The 15,189-nt window shown below is 38.3% G+C and overlaps 1 protein-coding gene across 5 annotated transcripts in view; it reads right to left on the bottom strand.

The window, feature by feature from the left end:
• Positions 1–15,189, bottom strand: part of slc4a4a (solute carrier family 4 member 4a) — a 56,675-nt gene that overhangs the window by 28,240 nt on the left and 13,246 nt on the right. For all 5 annotated transcript variants that reach the window (XM_077716114.1, XM_077716116.1, XM_077716117.1 and 2 more), the window contains exons 4-5: positions 8,329–8,496; positions 713–848 (exon numbers count right to left, since the gene is read on the bottom strand). In XM_077716114.1, the coding sequence (XP_077572240.1) occupies positions 713–848; positions 8,329–8,496 (304 nt within the window). The remainder of the gene's footprint in view (positions 1–712; positions 849–8,328; positions 8,497–15,189) is intronic.

Below are 15,189 nucleotides of genomic sequence, written 5' to 3'. Positions count from 1 at the left end.
CATCATAAATAAATGTTTTTTTTGTGTCTTGCCACCCAATATTTGCTTTGATAGTGGGAATATCCACTTTTCACATTGTGTAAATACGTGCTGGGGGATCAAACTCACTCCTGAATGAATGAGTTGAGCATTGGCTGCCACTAGCTACAGAAGCTGGCCGGGGGCCACATGCAACTTCTAATTCGCCACCAATGTGCCGCTTCTTGGGCTCTGTTAATTTCTCTTCCAAAGAAAACTAGGGAATTAAAGAAACCAGTTTCTGGAGTTTTTTCCCATTGGAAAAGAAACAAATACTGAGCATTACAAAACTACAGCTACAACATCATTCAATATAATTCAACATACAACAGAAATAATGTAAGAGTCATACACGCAAAGTCCATTTGAAATGAGATGGCAGGCAGGGAATTAACTTTCTGACTAGCAGGAATTAAACAATTGCGTAAATCCTATTTTTTTGTCTTTGAAGAAAAATAAAATCAGTCGAGATATAGTTTTGTGAAAACACCTGAATACAGCTATCTGCTATATTGCTTATTTGTTTAAGAAATGAGGTTTATATTTCACATTTAGGGTGAAATGGTCAACCCTTTAGGGTTTGTCGTTAGCTCATTGGCAGCCAGCATTTAGTAATCATATCTCAGTGCCATAGACGGCGATTGACGTCCAATCTATTTGGACCTGGTGGTTGGCAGCAATAATTTGGTCTTACCTGGCGGTCTCCTTCCACTCCATCTCCTGTCCATCCACCGACAGCAGCTCGTCCAGCTCTGTAAAGAGTTGCGGTGGTGGTGGGCCATCATCTTCTTCCCCGAGGATGAAGCGAATCCTCTCTGCGGCTGGCGATACTGTGGAGACGGGAAATATAGATCCTGTCAAAGGCCGCTGGGGAGCTTCCAGTAGCAGCTCCGGGGGCGGAGGTGGGGGAGGTGACAGGATGACCTCCTGGACTTTTTCCTGCGCATCCTCCTCCTGGTTATTATTGTTGTTGGCCATTAAATTAAAGTTTTCCGAGCTCAGACTTTTCAGGTGCAAGTCTCAAGCAGAGCCTTCGCGAAAGACCCTGAAAGTGACAGAGCCTCTCAGCTGCTTTGTGAAACAGGTACTGTGCGAGGAAGGACCCGTTGGCGTAACCCCTCCGCCCCACCCTCACTGAAGGCTATTGGCTCACCCCTGGGAGCCCCTCGCTCACAATTAGGAAAGGCTTGGCAAAGCGGCCCATTCTCCAGGCCTGGCCGGCTTTGGCTTCCTTTCCTCATTTGAATATTTCTATAAAGGACAAGGTGAAAACTCAACACGCTAATGTCGATACAATATTTTTTCTCCATTTGATTGTTGGCGCGAAACTTAATTGAATGCTTTTATTGTCATTATACAAGTATAATAAATGTTCACATGAGAGGTACAACTAACTAAAATAAACCCAAGTCAACTCAATAAAACCCTTAAACAACTTAACGCAACACAATTCAACATACCTCAACACAACTGAACACGATTCAACAAACCTCAACACTACCGAACACAACTCAACTTAACTCAATGTAGTATATTTCAACATCACTCAATGCAACGCAACACAAGTTACCTCAACCTAATATAACTTAACGCAACTTAACAAAACACAAGTCAACTTAAATCAACTCGACTAAACTCATCATAGCTCAACTCAATTTAAACCAACTTTAGTAAACTCATCTAACACAACAAAGTTTACCATGATTTAACTCATGCTAACTCAACTTAACATAACTCAATGATACAGCAACTCAACACAGCTCACCTTAACTCAACTCATATTAATTCAACTAATCTTAACTTGGCTCATTGACTGCCATGGACGCTGATAGACGTCAAATTCAATTGAAGTGGCAGATTTCCGAGCAATGGACAAATGTTCATTTGCTCTTCTAAATCCAAATGGGAGCAGCAAACTGACAAGGAAGTGACCCAAAATGCCCCAAATTTAATAGGATGTGGCACAGCTTTTTCTAGACTAAAAAATGTGAAGTCATTTATTTATTTTTATTGAGTTTACGTAGCAGACCGGCGAGTGAGTGGTTAGCATGTAGGCCTCACAGTGATGGGGACCGGTGTTCAAATCTAGGTCGGTCCCCCCGTTTAGAGTTGAGTGTTCTCCCCGGGCCTGTGTGGGTTTTCTCCGGGTACTCCGGTTTCCTCCCACATTCCAAAGACATGCATGGTAGGCTGATTGGACCCTATAAATTGCCCCTAGGCATGAGTGTGGGCGTGAATGGTTGTTTGTCTCGTGCCCTGCGATTGGCTCGCCACCAATTCAGGGTGTCCGACACCTTTGACCCTAAGTCAGCTGGGATGGGCTCCAGCACCCCCGCAACCCTAGTGAGGATAAAGCGGTTCAGAAAATGAGAGATGAGGTGTTAAAGTATAGGCATCATATCGGTATCAGCAAAGCATACCTTGAAAGGAGTCCGATGAGAGGTCAAACTAAATCTGGGCTACACTTGATCTGAATGCTTCTTATGACAGTGTGCAAAGACTGTCATAATCCTGGCCCAATACCTGTCATTCGGATAAACACTATCGTAATTATCAATGACATGTCTAGAAAATATGGTAGGCCCGGCAGATGAGTGATTAGTGCGTCAGCGTAATAGTTCCAGGGACGAGGGTTCGTTCCTTCTGTGCACAGTATTCATGTTTTCCCCAGGCTTGCATGGGTTTATTCTGGTTTTACTGTGGTTTCCTCCCAGATCCTGACATAATGCATATAGGCTGGTTGAACACTCTAAATTGTCCCTATGTATGAGTATAAACGCAAATGGTTGTCCGTCTCCTAGCACGCTGCTATTGGCCAGCCCCTGATTCAGGATGTCCCCTGCATGGTGCTAATAGTTGTCTGGGATAGGCTCCAGGACCCCCATGAACCTTGTGAGCGGTTCAGAAAATGAATAAATGGATGTCTCGAACATGACTGTATGCTTATGACAGACGTCATTAAGTGTCATTCAGTAAATCATGTTACTTCAGATGTAAAGTTGACATTATTTCAAATGTTCTTTGGTTAAGATAAGGCTTTAGGAACTCTGATGGGGTTTGGCTGCTGGATTGTGAGCTCAACATTGCCCAGACCCTGCCACTTGTGCATGGCTCATCGTTTCTATGCTGCTTTCTATTTTTTTGTCCTATGTATTGCCTTATTGATGTTTTCCTCAACCTGCGCACAGGACTAAAGATGGAAATTAACCTTCGACTATAATCGTAGATATTTACATATAAAAGTTCATCATTTCCGTCTTGTGTTGTAGAGGTTGACTCGCCTGACTTCGATGCGGACAGGCACGGGCTGCCATGTAGGTATGACTGAGTGCGGATGGTTGTTTGTCTCTCTGTGTGCCCTACGGCTGATTGGCGACCAGTCTAGGGTATAGTCAGGCTTTCACCTGAAGTCAGCTGGATTAGGCTCCAGCAACCCCCACAACCCTTTCGAGGATGTGTTGGAAGATGAATGAATAAATCTTCATTATCATGAAAATGTATATGACAATATATATGTATATATATGTATGTATATATATATATATATATATATATATATATATATATATATATATATATATATATATATATATATATATATATATATATATATATATATATATATATATATATATATATATATATATATATATATATATATATATATATGTATATGTATATATATATATATATATATATATATATATATATATATATATATATATATATATATATATATATGTATATGTATATATATATATATATATATATATATATATATATATATATATATATATATATATATATATATATATATATATATATATATATATATATATATATATATATATATATATATATATATATATATATATATATATATATATATATATATATATATATATATATATATATATATATATATATATATATATATATATATATATTGTCCCTTTATTAATAAATTCAACTCAAACTCTAGCATTTGATGATACCATAAGCGTTCACTTGTGTTCATGACAGGTGTAATGTCATGATTATGAGAGTCTTATGACAGTCATGAGAAGCAATCATGTGTTACCAAAATCTGATCTCATGAGAAAATGAGACTCACTGTCCCTCTCCGGCAGTTGCTAAGCGGGGCGGGAGCAGGAGGGGAGAGCGCAGGGCAGGGTGAAAGCAAAGAGGGCTGAGAGCGCGAGCACCGAGAGAGCGGATAGAAATGAAAACCCCATCGCTGAAACGCAATTTCAAAGGAGTGTGCGCGCTCTTGCTGAGAGCCACCGAGCATCGCACAAAGAGCGCTTTGTCCCGGCCACACAGGCATTATGGGATACCGTGCACGAGGAGAAAGGAATAGGCCCACCGTTTCTCGGCGATGCGCATCCTGCGCAAAATGGCCGCCACCGTCTGGGCTGCCATTGACAGTGAAAGACGTCTAAACCATATGACCTGGGAGGGATTTTAATCCAAATATGTTTATTGATAGTACTTGTCCAATCCATCGAAGCGGAAGAAATGCAGAGAATCAACGAACATTCATTTGTTGCACTCATACCTAGGAGCAATTTAGATTGCTCAACCAACCTCCCATACATGTTTTTGGGAGGAAACCCTCGAAAGCCCTGGGAGAACATGCAAATTTCACACAGCGAGGACTGACCTGAGATCAAACCCATGGCCCCAGAACTGCGAGGCCGACGTGCTAACCACTTGCCCGCCAGGCCATGTTCAAATCATCAAATGTAGGTTTGAACATTATTTCATTCCTTTTCTGAACCGCTTACCCTCACAAGGGTGTGCTAAAGCACATCCCAGCTAACTTTGGGCCAGAGACAGGGCACATCATGAATCAGTGACTAGCCAATCGCAAGGCCAGAGGAGACGGACAACCATTCGAACTCGCACTCATACCTAGGAGGATGTTTAGAGTGTCCAACCCACCTCCCATGCATTTTTATGGAATGTGGAGGAAACGGGAGTAGTACCCGGAGAAAACCCTCATTGGCCCATGGAGAATCTGCAAACTCCACACAGGAGGACAGACCTGGATTTGAACCCAGTAGCCCAGAACTGTGAGGTCGACGCGCTGACCACTCAACCACTGGGCCGCCCGGGTTCGAACATGTAGAATGTAAAACTACTTAGATCTTGCAAGTTAGATAGATCCCTGAAATAAAATATATATATATTTTTTTTTCTCTCACAAAGTTTTGGGGGAATCACTTTTGTGACCGCTGTGAATTTGAGTTTTGACCTCATAACACCAACTTTTTTTTACTTTTTCTATTTCATATTACAAACATACACTACAAGTTTGATGATATTCTCTACATGTATTATTGAGGTATTCTTCTGATCATTGCCCTCATTATAAAATTATCATCTCTTCCTTCTCGTTTTAAAAACATCTTCAGCATCTATGAAAATAACTCCTTTATACTTTTTTAGTTATCCTGAACACAAACAGACATGGAACTGAATATTAATATACAAATTTTAAACTTAGAATATGAGGGTGGGTGTAGTAGTAAATAATTTTCATTTGCTTCTTTGAGGACATTTAGATTGATTTCACTTTTTCGGGGGCAAATTTGATCAAAATCCAAAGACCTTTGTTCTTCTTTTTATAAATCCAGCCTGTTGACAGTGTTGTGTCTCATTGACGCAATTTGATGCCGGGTAAAAGAGTTTCAGCTCAAATGCCAAGCCAGAGAAAAAGGACTGCGACCTTTGTTAATCTCATCAACATTTAAACCAAATATACGCCAAAAAAAAGCCAAACAGTACATTTGATTGAAAACCAAATCATTAAAGACTGGCTAAAAAGAGGGAGCCAAAATGTAACTCATTCACTGCCATTGAACTATTTTAAGTGGAAGGGTTGAATTGAACGTTCATATACTGCCATCCTCTCGCTTCAAATGGATTGAATCTCTACTAGCAACAAACTAATTAAGGTTTAATATGTAAGCCATGCTTATTAGCAACTTAATAGCCTTGGTTAAGCCAATGCTTTGCAATCATTTTGAAGTGGAAGGTTGTCAGTAAATGAGCCTCATTTTGCAAGAATTACCTTACAGTATGATGCAAAAATCTGGCCTGACCTTATGATTACAGTTAATTGAACGAACGTATTGGCCGCGTGAGGCCAATACGCCATGCAGCGTCTATTGACTATTAACAACACGTGTTGCTAACAGAAAAACAAAACCAATCGTCAGTACCGCAGACTTGTTCTTAGAAAGAGGTAACAGAGTCTTTGGAAATAAAGGAGGCTGCTTGCCACAAATGTGAATGTTAAGTGTCATGGCATACTTTCAATCATTAATAGAAAAAAAAAATCTACTGGATTGATAAAAAAAAAATGTCTGTTAGCTTCACGCTTTGCTATTAGGCCAATAAAAAAAAGAAATAAAAAAATAGAAAAATAAAAAAATAAAAAAATAAAAAATAAAAAAAAAATTATATATATATATATATATATATATATATATATATATATATATATATATATATATATATATATATATATATATATATATATATATATATATATATATATATATATATATATATATATATATATATATATATATATATATATATATATATATATATATATATATATATATATATATATATATATATATATATATATATATATATATATATATATATATATATATATATATATATATATATATATATATATATATATATATATATATATATGAAGTTTTTCCAAAACTGTGAATCTATTTTTACTGATGGCCCTGACTGGACTCAAAAGAGTCCCAAATGAAAATTAAGGAACCGACGTCAGCTAGCAGATGGGTGGCCTGTAATCTATTCTGTGATTGGATTTCTGTCCAGAAGAAAATCCCCAAATGCGCGCCACGGCACATTAAGAAACATGTACACATAGTGAAATCCAGTCACACCATGATGCACAATCAGCACGCCAAAAATTTGACGAGGGTGGCAGCACTAACCACAATACAATCACATCCATTAAAATTTCTTCTTAACAATTGACCCGATAATATTGGCTTGTCATATTAGCTTGTACATAAGTAGTGTCGCAATAGTATAGAATCGCTAATGGGTCATCTGCAAATAACATTCTGCTGCTATCTAATGTGTACTTTTCCAGGGGGAACACCATGAATTGGTGGCCAGCCAATCGCAGGGCACACCCATACCTAGGAGCAATTTAGAGTGTCCAATCAGCAAACCATGCATGTCTTTGCCATGTGGGAAGAAACCGGAGTACCCGGAGAAAACCCACACAGACCATGCAGAACATGCAAACTCTAAACAGGTGGACTGACCTAGATTTGAACCCAAGTCCCCCACTGTGAGGCCGACGCGCTAACCACTCAGCCTGCCGGGTCGCCCCTTATCTTAACTCATCTTAGAAAGTTTAACTAATAACAGCACATGGCTGCCATCACGAGTGGAATAGAACAAAAGAGTTTTCATATTTATAAGTAGTTTCCCTTTATTAACTTAACCCGACTTACTTACAAAACTCAAATTAACAGTTACATTATTAGACCTCTATGTTTTTCTCTCTTTGTTTATTTCTTGCTTGGTGCAACACATACTACTTATAGTCTAAAGAATAGATAATTATGAGAGTTTATCTGCACTGTACAAATTGACATCCAATACAAAATCTAACAGTGTTCGCACTTTGGAATTGTCCCACATAACCTTTCCTCCCTCCCCTTCTGAGTATCCCAATAGCATCCAAGGGTTTGAACAGCGGGCGTCTTCGCCGACTCGTGCAGCTGCAAACTCAACATGCGTTCGTGAAAGACAAACACACAGCTAGCCTCAGTCCAAATTTAATGTGACTATTAACCAATCCAATTCGCGCAATGCAACTGACCTTATCCAAATTTAGCTCATTATAACTCAACATAGTTTTCAACACATCTTAACTCAAGGAAAGCAATGTTAACACTATTTAACACAATTTACTTCATCTTAATGCAACTTAACCAGCTCGACTCAATTTAACAAAACTCATCTTCAACTCAATTCACCTCAAGTTAATATAACCTCAAACCAATTTAACTAAACTCAACCAAATGCAGCTAATCTGAAATTAATTTACAACTCAAACCACCTTGACTATACTCAACCAAATGCTGCTCACCTTTCCTCAACTCCACTTAATTCATCTTATCTCATTTAACTCATCTTAACTCAACTGAATTCAAATCATCTCAATTTAAGACAACTTAACTCAGTTTTAACAAACACGCCAAATGGCACGCTCATAAGGACGACGTAACTTACTAAGAGGCTTGAAGATGGCGTTCCCAGTCTCATCATTGTTCTCGTTGTCTGACACGTTCTCCGTTGGACGGTCTTTTTTGTCTTTCTGGACAGGCAAACGCCGGCGGTGGCGCCGTCGACGTCGATAGCTCTTGGGGACTCGCACACCGATGTAAACGGTGTGATGACCTGAAGCGATACAGATGAGGAAAAAATTGGTCAAAGATAAACCAGATAATAAAATTTCAAGAGGATTGAAGTCTGTTGTGGACTTTTGGTCCCCTTAATGGCACCGAATTGTGACCTAAGTGTGACCTTAAAATAGAATCTTCGATTGAGTGCACATGACTCAGGGGTCATCGCTGATGGTTTTACAATAAATTTGCCTGACTTCAATGTAAGCAGCGTGGGATTGATTCTCTCTCAGTGGCAGTGTGATTGTGAGCCCGATTGGTTTTCTGTCTCTGTGTGAACTACGACAGGCTGGCAACCAGCTCGGAAAGACTCCAGCACCCTTCGATCATGACAAGAATAAGCCATTTTGAAAATGATTTATTCATTCATTTTCCAAACCGGTTATCCTCACAAGGGTCGAGTAGGAAGAATTTTTGGCTTGGAGTCTATCGCAACCAACTATGGACACCAGGTGGGTGAATAGCCTGATTTGGTGGCCATCCAATCACAGGGCATATGGAGATGGACAATCAATCACTCTTGGCTAGGTACAATTTAGAGTGTTCAACCCGGACACAATGCATGTTTTTGGAGTGTGGGGGAAACCGCAGTACCCAGAGAAAACCCTCGGAAGCCTGGGTAGAACATGTAAAATCCACACGATGAGGACCCGCAATCCCACAACTTGAATGCCGAAGCACCAACCACTCACCCACTGGGTCGCCACCACAACAAATATGCATTGCAAAAATATTAAGTCGAATAAAGCTCGTAAGTAAAAAACAAATCTAATTTTCCAAATCAAAGATGTCAAACTAAAGTCCTAAGGCACCGATCTGTCTCAACAAATCATTTTTGATTTGACTTTGTTTAAAGATAAGCATTCAAAGTAAATTCTCCAAGTTTAAATTGAGTACGTCTCGTCAATGGCAGGCGATGGGTTAATTGTCCAGGACTTTCTTGTTAGGTTCAGGTTTATTTTGGCTCGCTTCTTGTATAAATATTGGATGATTTCCTGTTCATTGCAGGACATTTCCAGGTTACTTGCTGTAAATTTTAGGGCAATTTAGGGCTACTTCTGTAATCATGTGTTTAATTTATAATAAATAAACACAGAAATAAACTCTTGTTAGGCTCCCACTAATACCCAAAAGCAGGGATGGGCCACAATGGGCCGCAGTTGGTGCGGATGTTACTTCCAACCTATCAAGAGGACACCTTTTCACCAATCTGGTGCCCAATTTCAATAAGTAGAATACAGTCAGGTGCTTCCTATTTCTGCAGAAATCGCCAGAGGTGCCCCTTTCCAATCTTTGTTTCATGTTTTCTCAAGGCTCGCGGAGAGTGCAGGAGCCTATCCCATCTAACTTCGGGCATTGCATGTAAATCTCAATAAAAGCTTTTGATACTTGTGAAATGCTTCTAATTGGATGTCAGTCTACCATAGAAACATCTGGCAAACAGCTAAACCCCCTGAAGGAACAGACTTTGTGAAAATTTAATATTTGTTTCATTCACAAAACTTTTTGTGATCACATATTCAGGTTGACTACCTCTCTCTCTCTTTATATATATATATATATATATATATATATATATATATATATATATATATATATATATATATATATATATATATATATATATATATATATATATATATATATATATATATATATATATATATATATATATATATATATATATATATATATATATATATATATATATATATATATATATATACAATCAATTTTGACTGGCTGATCTAAATGAATTGGACGTCTACCGACATCAATGATCGAAGACTTAAAGGTCGACAATAAAATCATTGAAAAAAATCTCCAAGACATAAAGTTTCCCCCTCCCAAGTCCATTGTGATCCAAAAATAACCTTTGGTGAGGAATCTTCCCACGTTTCTCCCGACTCCCGCAAGCGTGGGCTCCCAGAGCTTACACTACAACGTCAGTGCAAATATTTGAACAGAAAAAGAAATTGCACGTAATTGTGAGGCCTTTCAAAATAGTGTTCGCTCTCGACACGTCATGACCGTTTTTATTTTTGTTTTTCTATTTCCAACGTTCACGCTCATTAAAGCGCAAAGAACAAGGTTGTTTGCTCAACGTACTCCTCTTAAGTGGATTTAAATGCCATCATGCCATCATATAATATTTACTACAAGCGGTACACATTGATAGAAGGGTTCATAGCAATGTTTGAGCGTACTACATATTTTGAAAGAGAGAAGAATTCTTGCCACAACGTAATTGAATCCAGTTGAATGCCGTCATGCAAAGCTCTAATGTTTACTCCAAATTGTAAAAGCACCTCCAGGCATCATTTCCAGGCAATATTTGGATGTTACACATATGGTCATACTTCTACTTACGAATTCGTCGAGGTACGAAATTTTCGGGTTCCAAAAGATTTTTTTTATGCATGAGTGCCAAGAGATATGTAAAAAATCCATGCTAAGAAATCCACCCAAAAGTAAATACATTTCCTTATCCATTATTTTATTTTGAAAACATTCTTGCGAATGCATTGATTCTCACTTAAGAACCTTTCTACACACTACTGGGCTCTCAATGGCTGTCTCACAACAACCACTATCCATGTTTCAAGATTCTCTTACATATCAGTCCACCTCGGCTAAATGCTCCCCTTATGAATGATTCCAATCCCCCTTATTGAGCGATAAAAGCCGTACAATTGCAACTCAGCACATATTTTTTACACACACAAATAGGGCACACGTAAAAGTCTAAAATGTACTACCAAGAGACGGCTTTCTGACGGCATCGGGTGAAAAGGAAATTCGTGTACACATAACATGATTTAACACAGATAGATTTTGTATGATTGTTATTCAAATGACATTAATAAATTATTTTCTTAGTGTTCCCTCATTTTTGTATTTCTCACTTCTTTCATACAAAATTGGGACACTGACAAATTTTAAAGGGTTCATTTGGTAGTTGTGTGAGGACCATGGAACGAATTAGAGAATTTACATATAAAGTACTGCTCTACTTAAGAAATTTTCAAGTTATGAAAACAGTTTTGGAACCAATTAATTTCGTAAGTAGTGATACGACTATATTTTAGAGAGCAACACTGTCCAAATAGATTGGACTTCACGTGTTGTTAATGGCAGGGAAAGCTGAGCATTAGCCAAAGTTTTGATTGATTGTCCGTCTTAAAACATCTTACAACTTTTACCCCTGCAAAAATAGACAAAAAATAACACTACAATGAGTCTCTAAGAATGAAAGGAAAGAAATATGAGATCACTTTCAAATGTTGGTCTATCGAGCCACGTGGACTACCAGTTTTTTTCAGAACTAAAAAAAAATAACAATGGTAGCTACTGTGAGCACAACAACATAACATTATTCACTTCCAGAACAATGCATTGTTCGCCTAAACAACAACGGTTGAATTAATCCTGTCGCAGGCAGCCATCTATTTTTCAGGCCATCTATATTCCTTTATAATAGCTCATAAACTAACAATGGTTTGTTTACCTTATCTTATTCATCAATGGTAAACAAAAATATTTTTTTGTATTTACAATATTTAGGAACATCAGAGTAACAAAGTTGCAAATCATAAATATAATCTATGAGGCTACATGTCTTAAAGTAGAGTCTCTAATGTAATTAATTCACTTCCTTTATTTCTCCCTTCTTATTGATTTCAAAACGTTCTGTCTGTATCAAACTAACTTCCTGTACATTTTATATAATTTTAGAGCATTTCCTTGTCATTTCTTGATCATTGCTCACTTCCTGTTTATTTTGTGGGATTCCGGGGTAACTTAAAGTTAGACTTAACCTGACCGTGTTTCTCCTCCAATATTACATATTTATTCCTATACCATAAAGGAATAATTTTGGTGACCATTGATGGCAATAGACATTTTCATTGGCTGTCAAACTTCCTCTTCAAATGGATTGGACGTTAACTAGTGATATACTAATTTCCCCTAATGGCAGAAGCATAAAAAAGACCCTTATTTGCCCTTCCCAAAATGACCTCAGGGCACCCATGTTGGTAGGAGCAAAGTTCATATCAGTCCAAGTATTGACATTAAATAAAGTCATAACTACCTTATTTCTCAACTTCTTTACCTGTATAAAATTATTTTTTTCCATATTTACTTTAATTCCATATTATTTCTGTTATTGGTAGGATTTTTTTATGTTGGTATTTTCTCATTTTTAGTTTAACTTTTACAGGTATTTTTCTATATTGATTATTTTTACATAAATATTTTGTATGTATGCCTATGTATTCCTCCAATCATTTAAGAATGTATTAAATAAATCTGAATACGGGCATCATGGTTAATTGCGCTAAATGCAGCGTTTTTAGTTTGACAATTTGTTGAGTCAGCAGGTTGTTGTTTTTGACGTCATACATTTATAAGCATTTGGGGATGCATGCAGGTAAGACTCGCATTGATGTGGCCATGCCATGTTGTCCCGTAAACAAGAGTGAAGTGCCATCCTTGTTGAACCCAAAGCTGGTCTGTGAACGGGGTGCGGGCCATGCTGTTTTTTTCCTCTTTCGCCCTCCGCTTTTGTTAGCCTGCACTCAAATGTCAAACCTTTCAAAAATTAAAACCAAAGGAGTCTCATAAACCATTGTCACCAAAATGTTTAATTGAAATGAGTTTACCACTTAATAGAATGACCATTTATTCATTTATTTTTTTTAACTTATCCTCCCCTTTTTTAACTTATCCTCATAGGGGTCGCAGGAGGTGTTGGAGTTCCAGCCAACTATGAGCACCAAGCATGACACACCTTAAATTGGTGGCCGGCCAATCGCAGAGCACAAGGAGAAGAACAACCATTCATGCTCACACTCATATATAGGGCCAAAAACTGTTCAAATAGTCTGGCGCGCATGCATTGGGAACCTGGGAGGAAACGGGAGTACCTGGAGAAAACCCACGCAAGCCCAGGAGTGTAAACTCACAGAGAGGGACCAACCCGGGATCAAACCCTAGAAGTGTGTGGCCGACGCCTTAACCACTGTCCACCAGGCTGCTATAGAAACACCAATCCATTCCAAGTGTGACGGTGGTATCAAATGAACGCTTAGCTCAGGGTTGCCCGACTCCAGGCCTTGGGGCCCTTCTTCAGTCTCTTTTCCAAGTCTCCCTCAACCAACACATCGGAATCAAATAACCAGGATCGTTATCAAACTTCTGGACATCTTGATGATGAGTTTATCATTTGTTTCAGGTGTGTTGATGGAGGGAGACATGGAAAACTGACAGGAGTTGAGCACCCCTAGTCAAGCCTGTCATCGTCAATCAATCAATAAGAAATAGAAGATGATAAAATAACTTTTCACGATCGGGTGAGCGGCCGAGTGGTTAGCACGTTGGCCTCACAGTGGGGAACCTGGATTCAAATCCATGTCGGTCCGCTTGTGTGGAGCTTGGCGCGCTCCAGGAGAGCTGGTCCCAATGAGGATGTGGTCACAGTTTGAATGTGAACTTCTGACCATGAAACCCTGTTCTGGGCATATTTTAATATTTTCTGGGGCCATGGCTTGTAAGTTCCAGACAGACATCACCCATCTGTGTACCTTCGTTCATAACGAAGCTGTTTCTTTAGTTAGTTTTTCTGGGTGTACATGACATTATTTTAAAGTTTTAAGTTGTGTATTGACGTGTGCTTGTGTGTGTGTCTGTATGTATTGTAACAAATTGGGCAATTGCATCTTGTTCTTTACTGCACCGTTTGAGTAAGGAGAGGGAGATTATTATTATTATTATGCAAATTAAATGTAAATAAATGCCTCTACATACAAAACCAATCCAAGTTATAAAACTAATTCTGGAACAAATTAAGATATAGTATAAATACCACAGTTTGTTGAAAATGTCATCTTTCAAAAAACATTTGAGAAATAAACTAGTTATGACTTTCAATGTCGATGCATTGATTTTAATGGGAATTTTGCCCCAACCAACATGGCCGCTATATACGAGTCTATTTTGGTTTTCATGCTTCTTCTGAGTTTAATCATTCGTACCACTACTCCCACTTCAAATGGATTGGACGGATTTATTGCCCTCAATGGCATAACATGAGTTAAATAATTGGAGCGGTCGGAAAGAATGATTAGCAGCAGGGCACAAGAGCTTTGTACGACTGCTTCCTCTTCTTTCTCTCATTTGGAAAGCTGAATGAAGGCTAGCACCCGTCGCCCGCGGCAACTGGGACTATCGGGATCCCCCAAACATGGAGCGCATGCTAATGATAGAGGCATCACTGACAATATACTGCACTTGTTTACAGTACATTGAACACACCATTATGATTTGATTGATGGATTTACTTGTTATATGGGAATGTTTTGATACCGCCATTTTTTGAAAATTTTATGTTGGTTAAAATTTTGTCAACTACTGCTTTTTCTAACAATGAAAACATTATATTTGGACTAAGAAAAAACATCTTAATTGCTTATGATATCCCCCCCCCCCCAAAAAAAAATCAACTTGTTACACAAATACCTCAAAATCATCAGTAAACTACTTGATAACAGCGAAGGTAGGCGGCCTGTCGGCCGAGTGGTCAGTGGACCTTACAGTTCTGGGTTCGAGAGTTTGATCGCAGATCGGTTCTCACTGTGTGGAGTTTGTATTTTCTCCCGGGGCTTCCATGGGTTTTCTACAGATATTT

Source organism: Stigmatopora nigra, chromosome 4 (assembly GCF_051989575.1).
Source record: "Stigmatopora nigra isolate UIUO_SnigA chromosome 4, RoL_Snig_1.1, whole genome shotgun sequence".
In the NCBI taxonomy this organism is placed as follows: domain Eukaryota; kingdom Metazoa; phylum Chordata; class Actinopteri; order Syngnathiformes; family Syngnathidae; genus Stigmatopora; species Stigmatopora nigra.
This window is presented reverse-complemented; position numbering and strand designations above follow the sequence as displayed.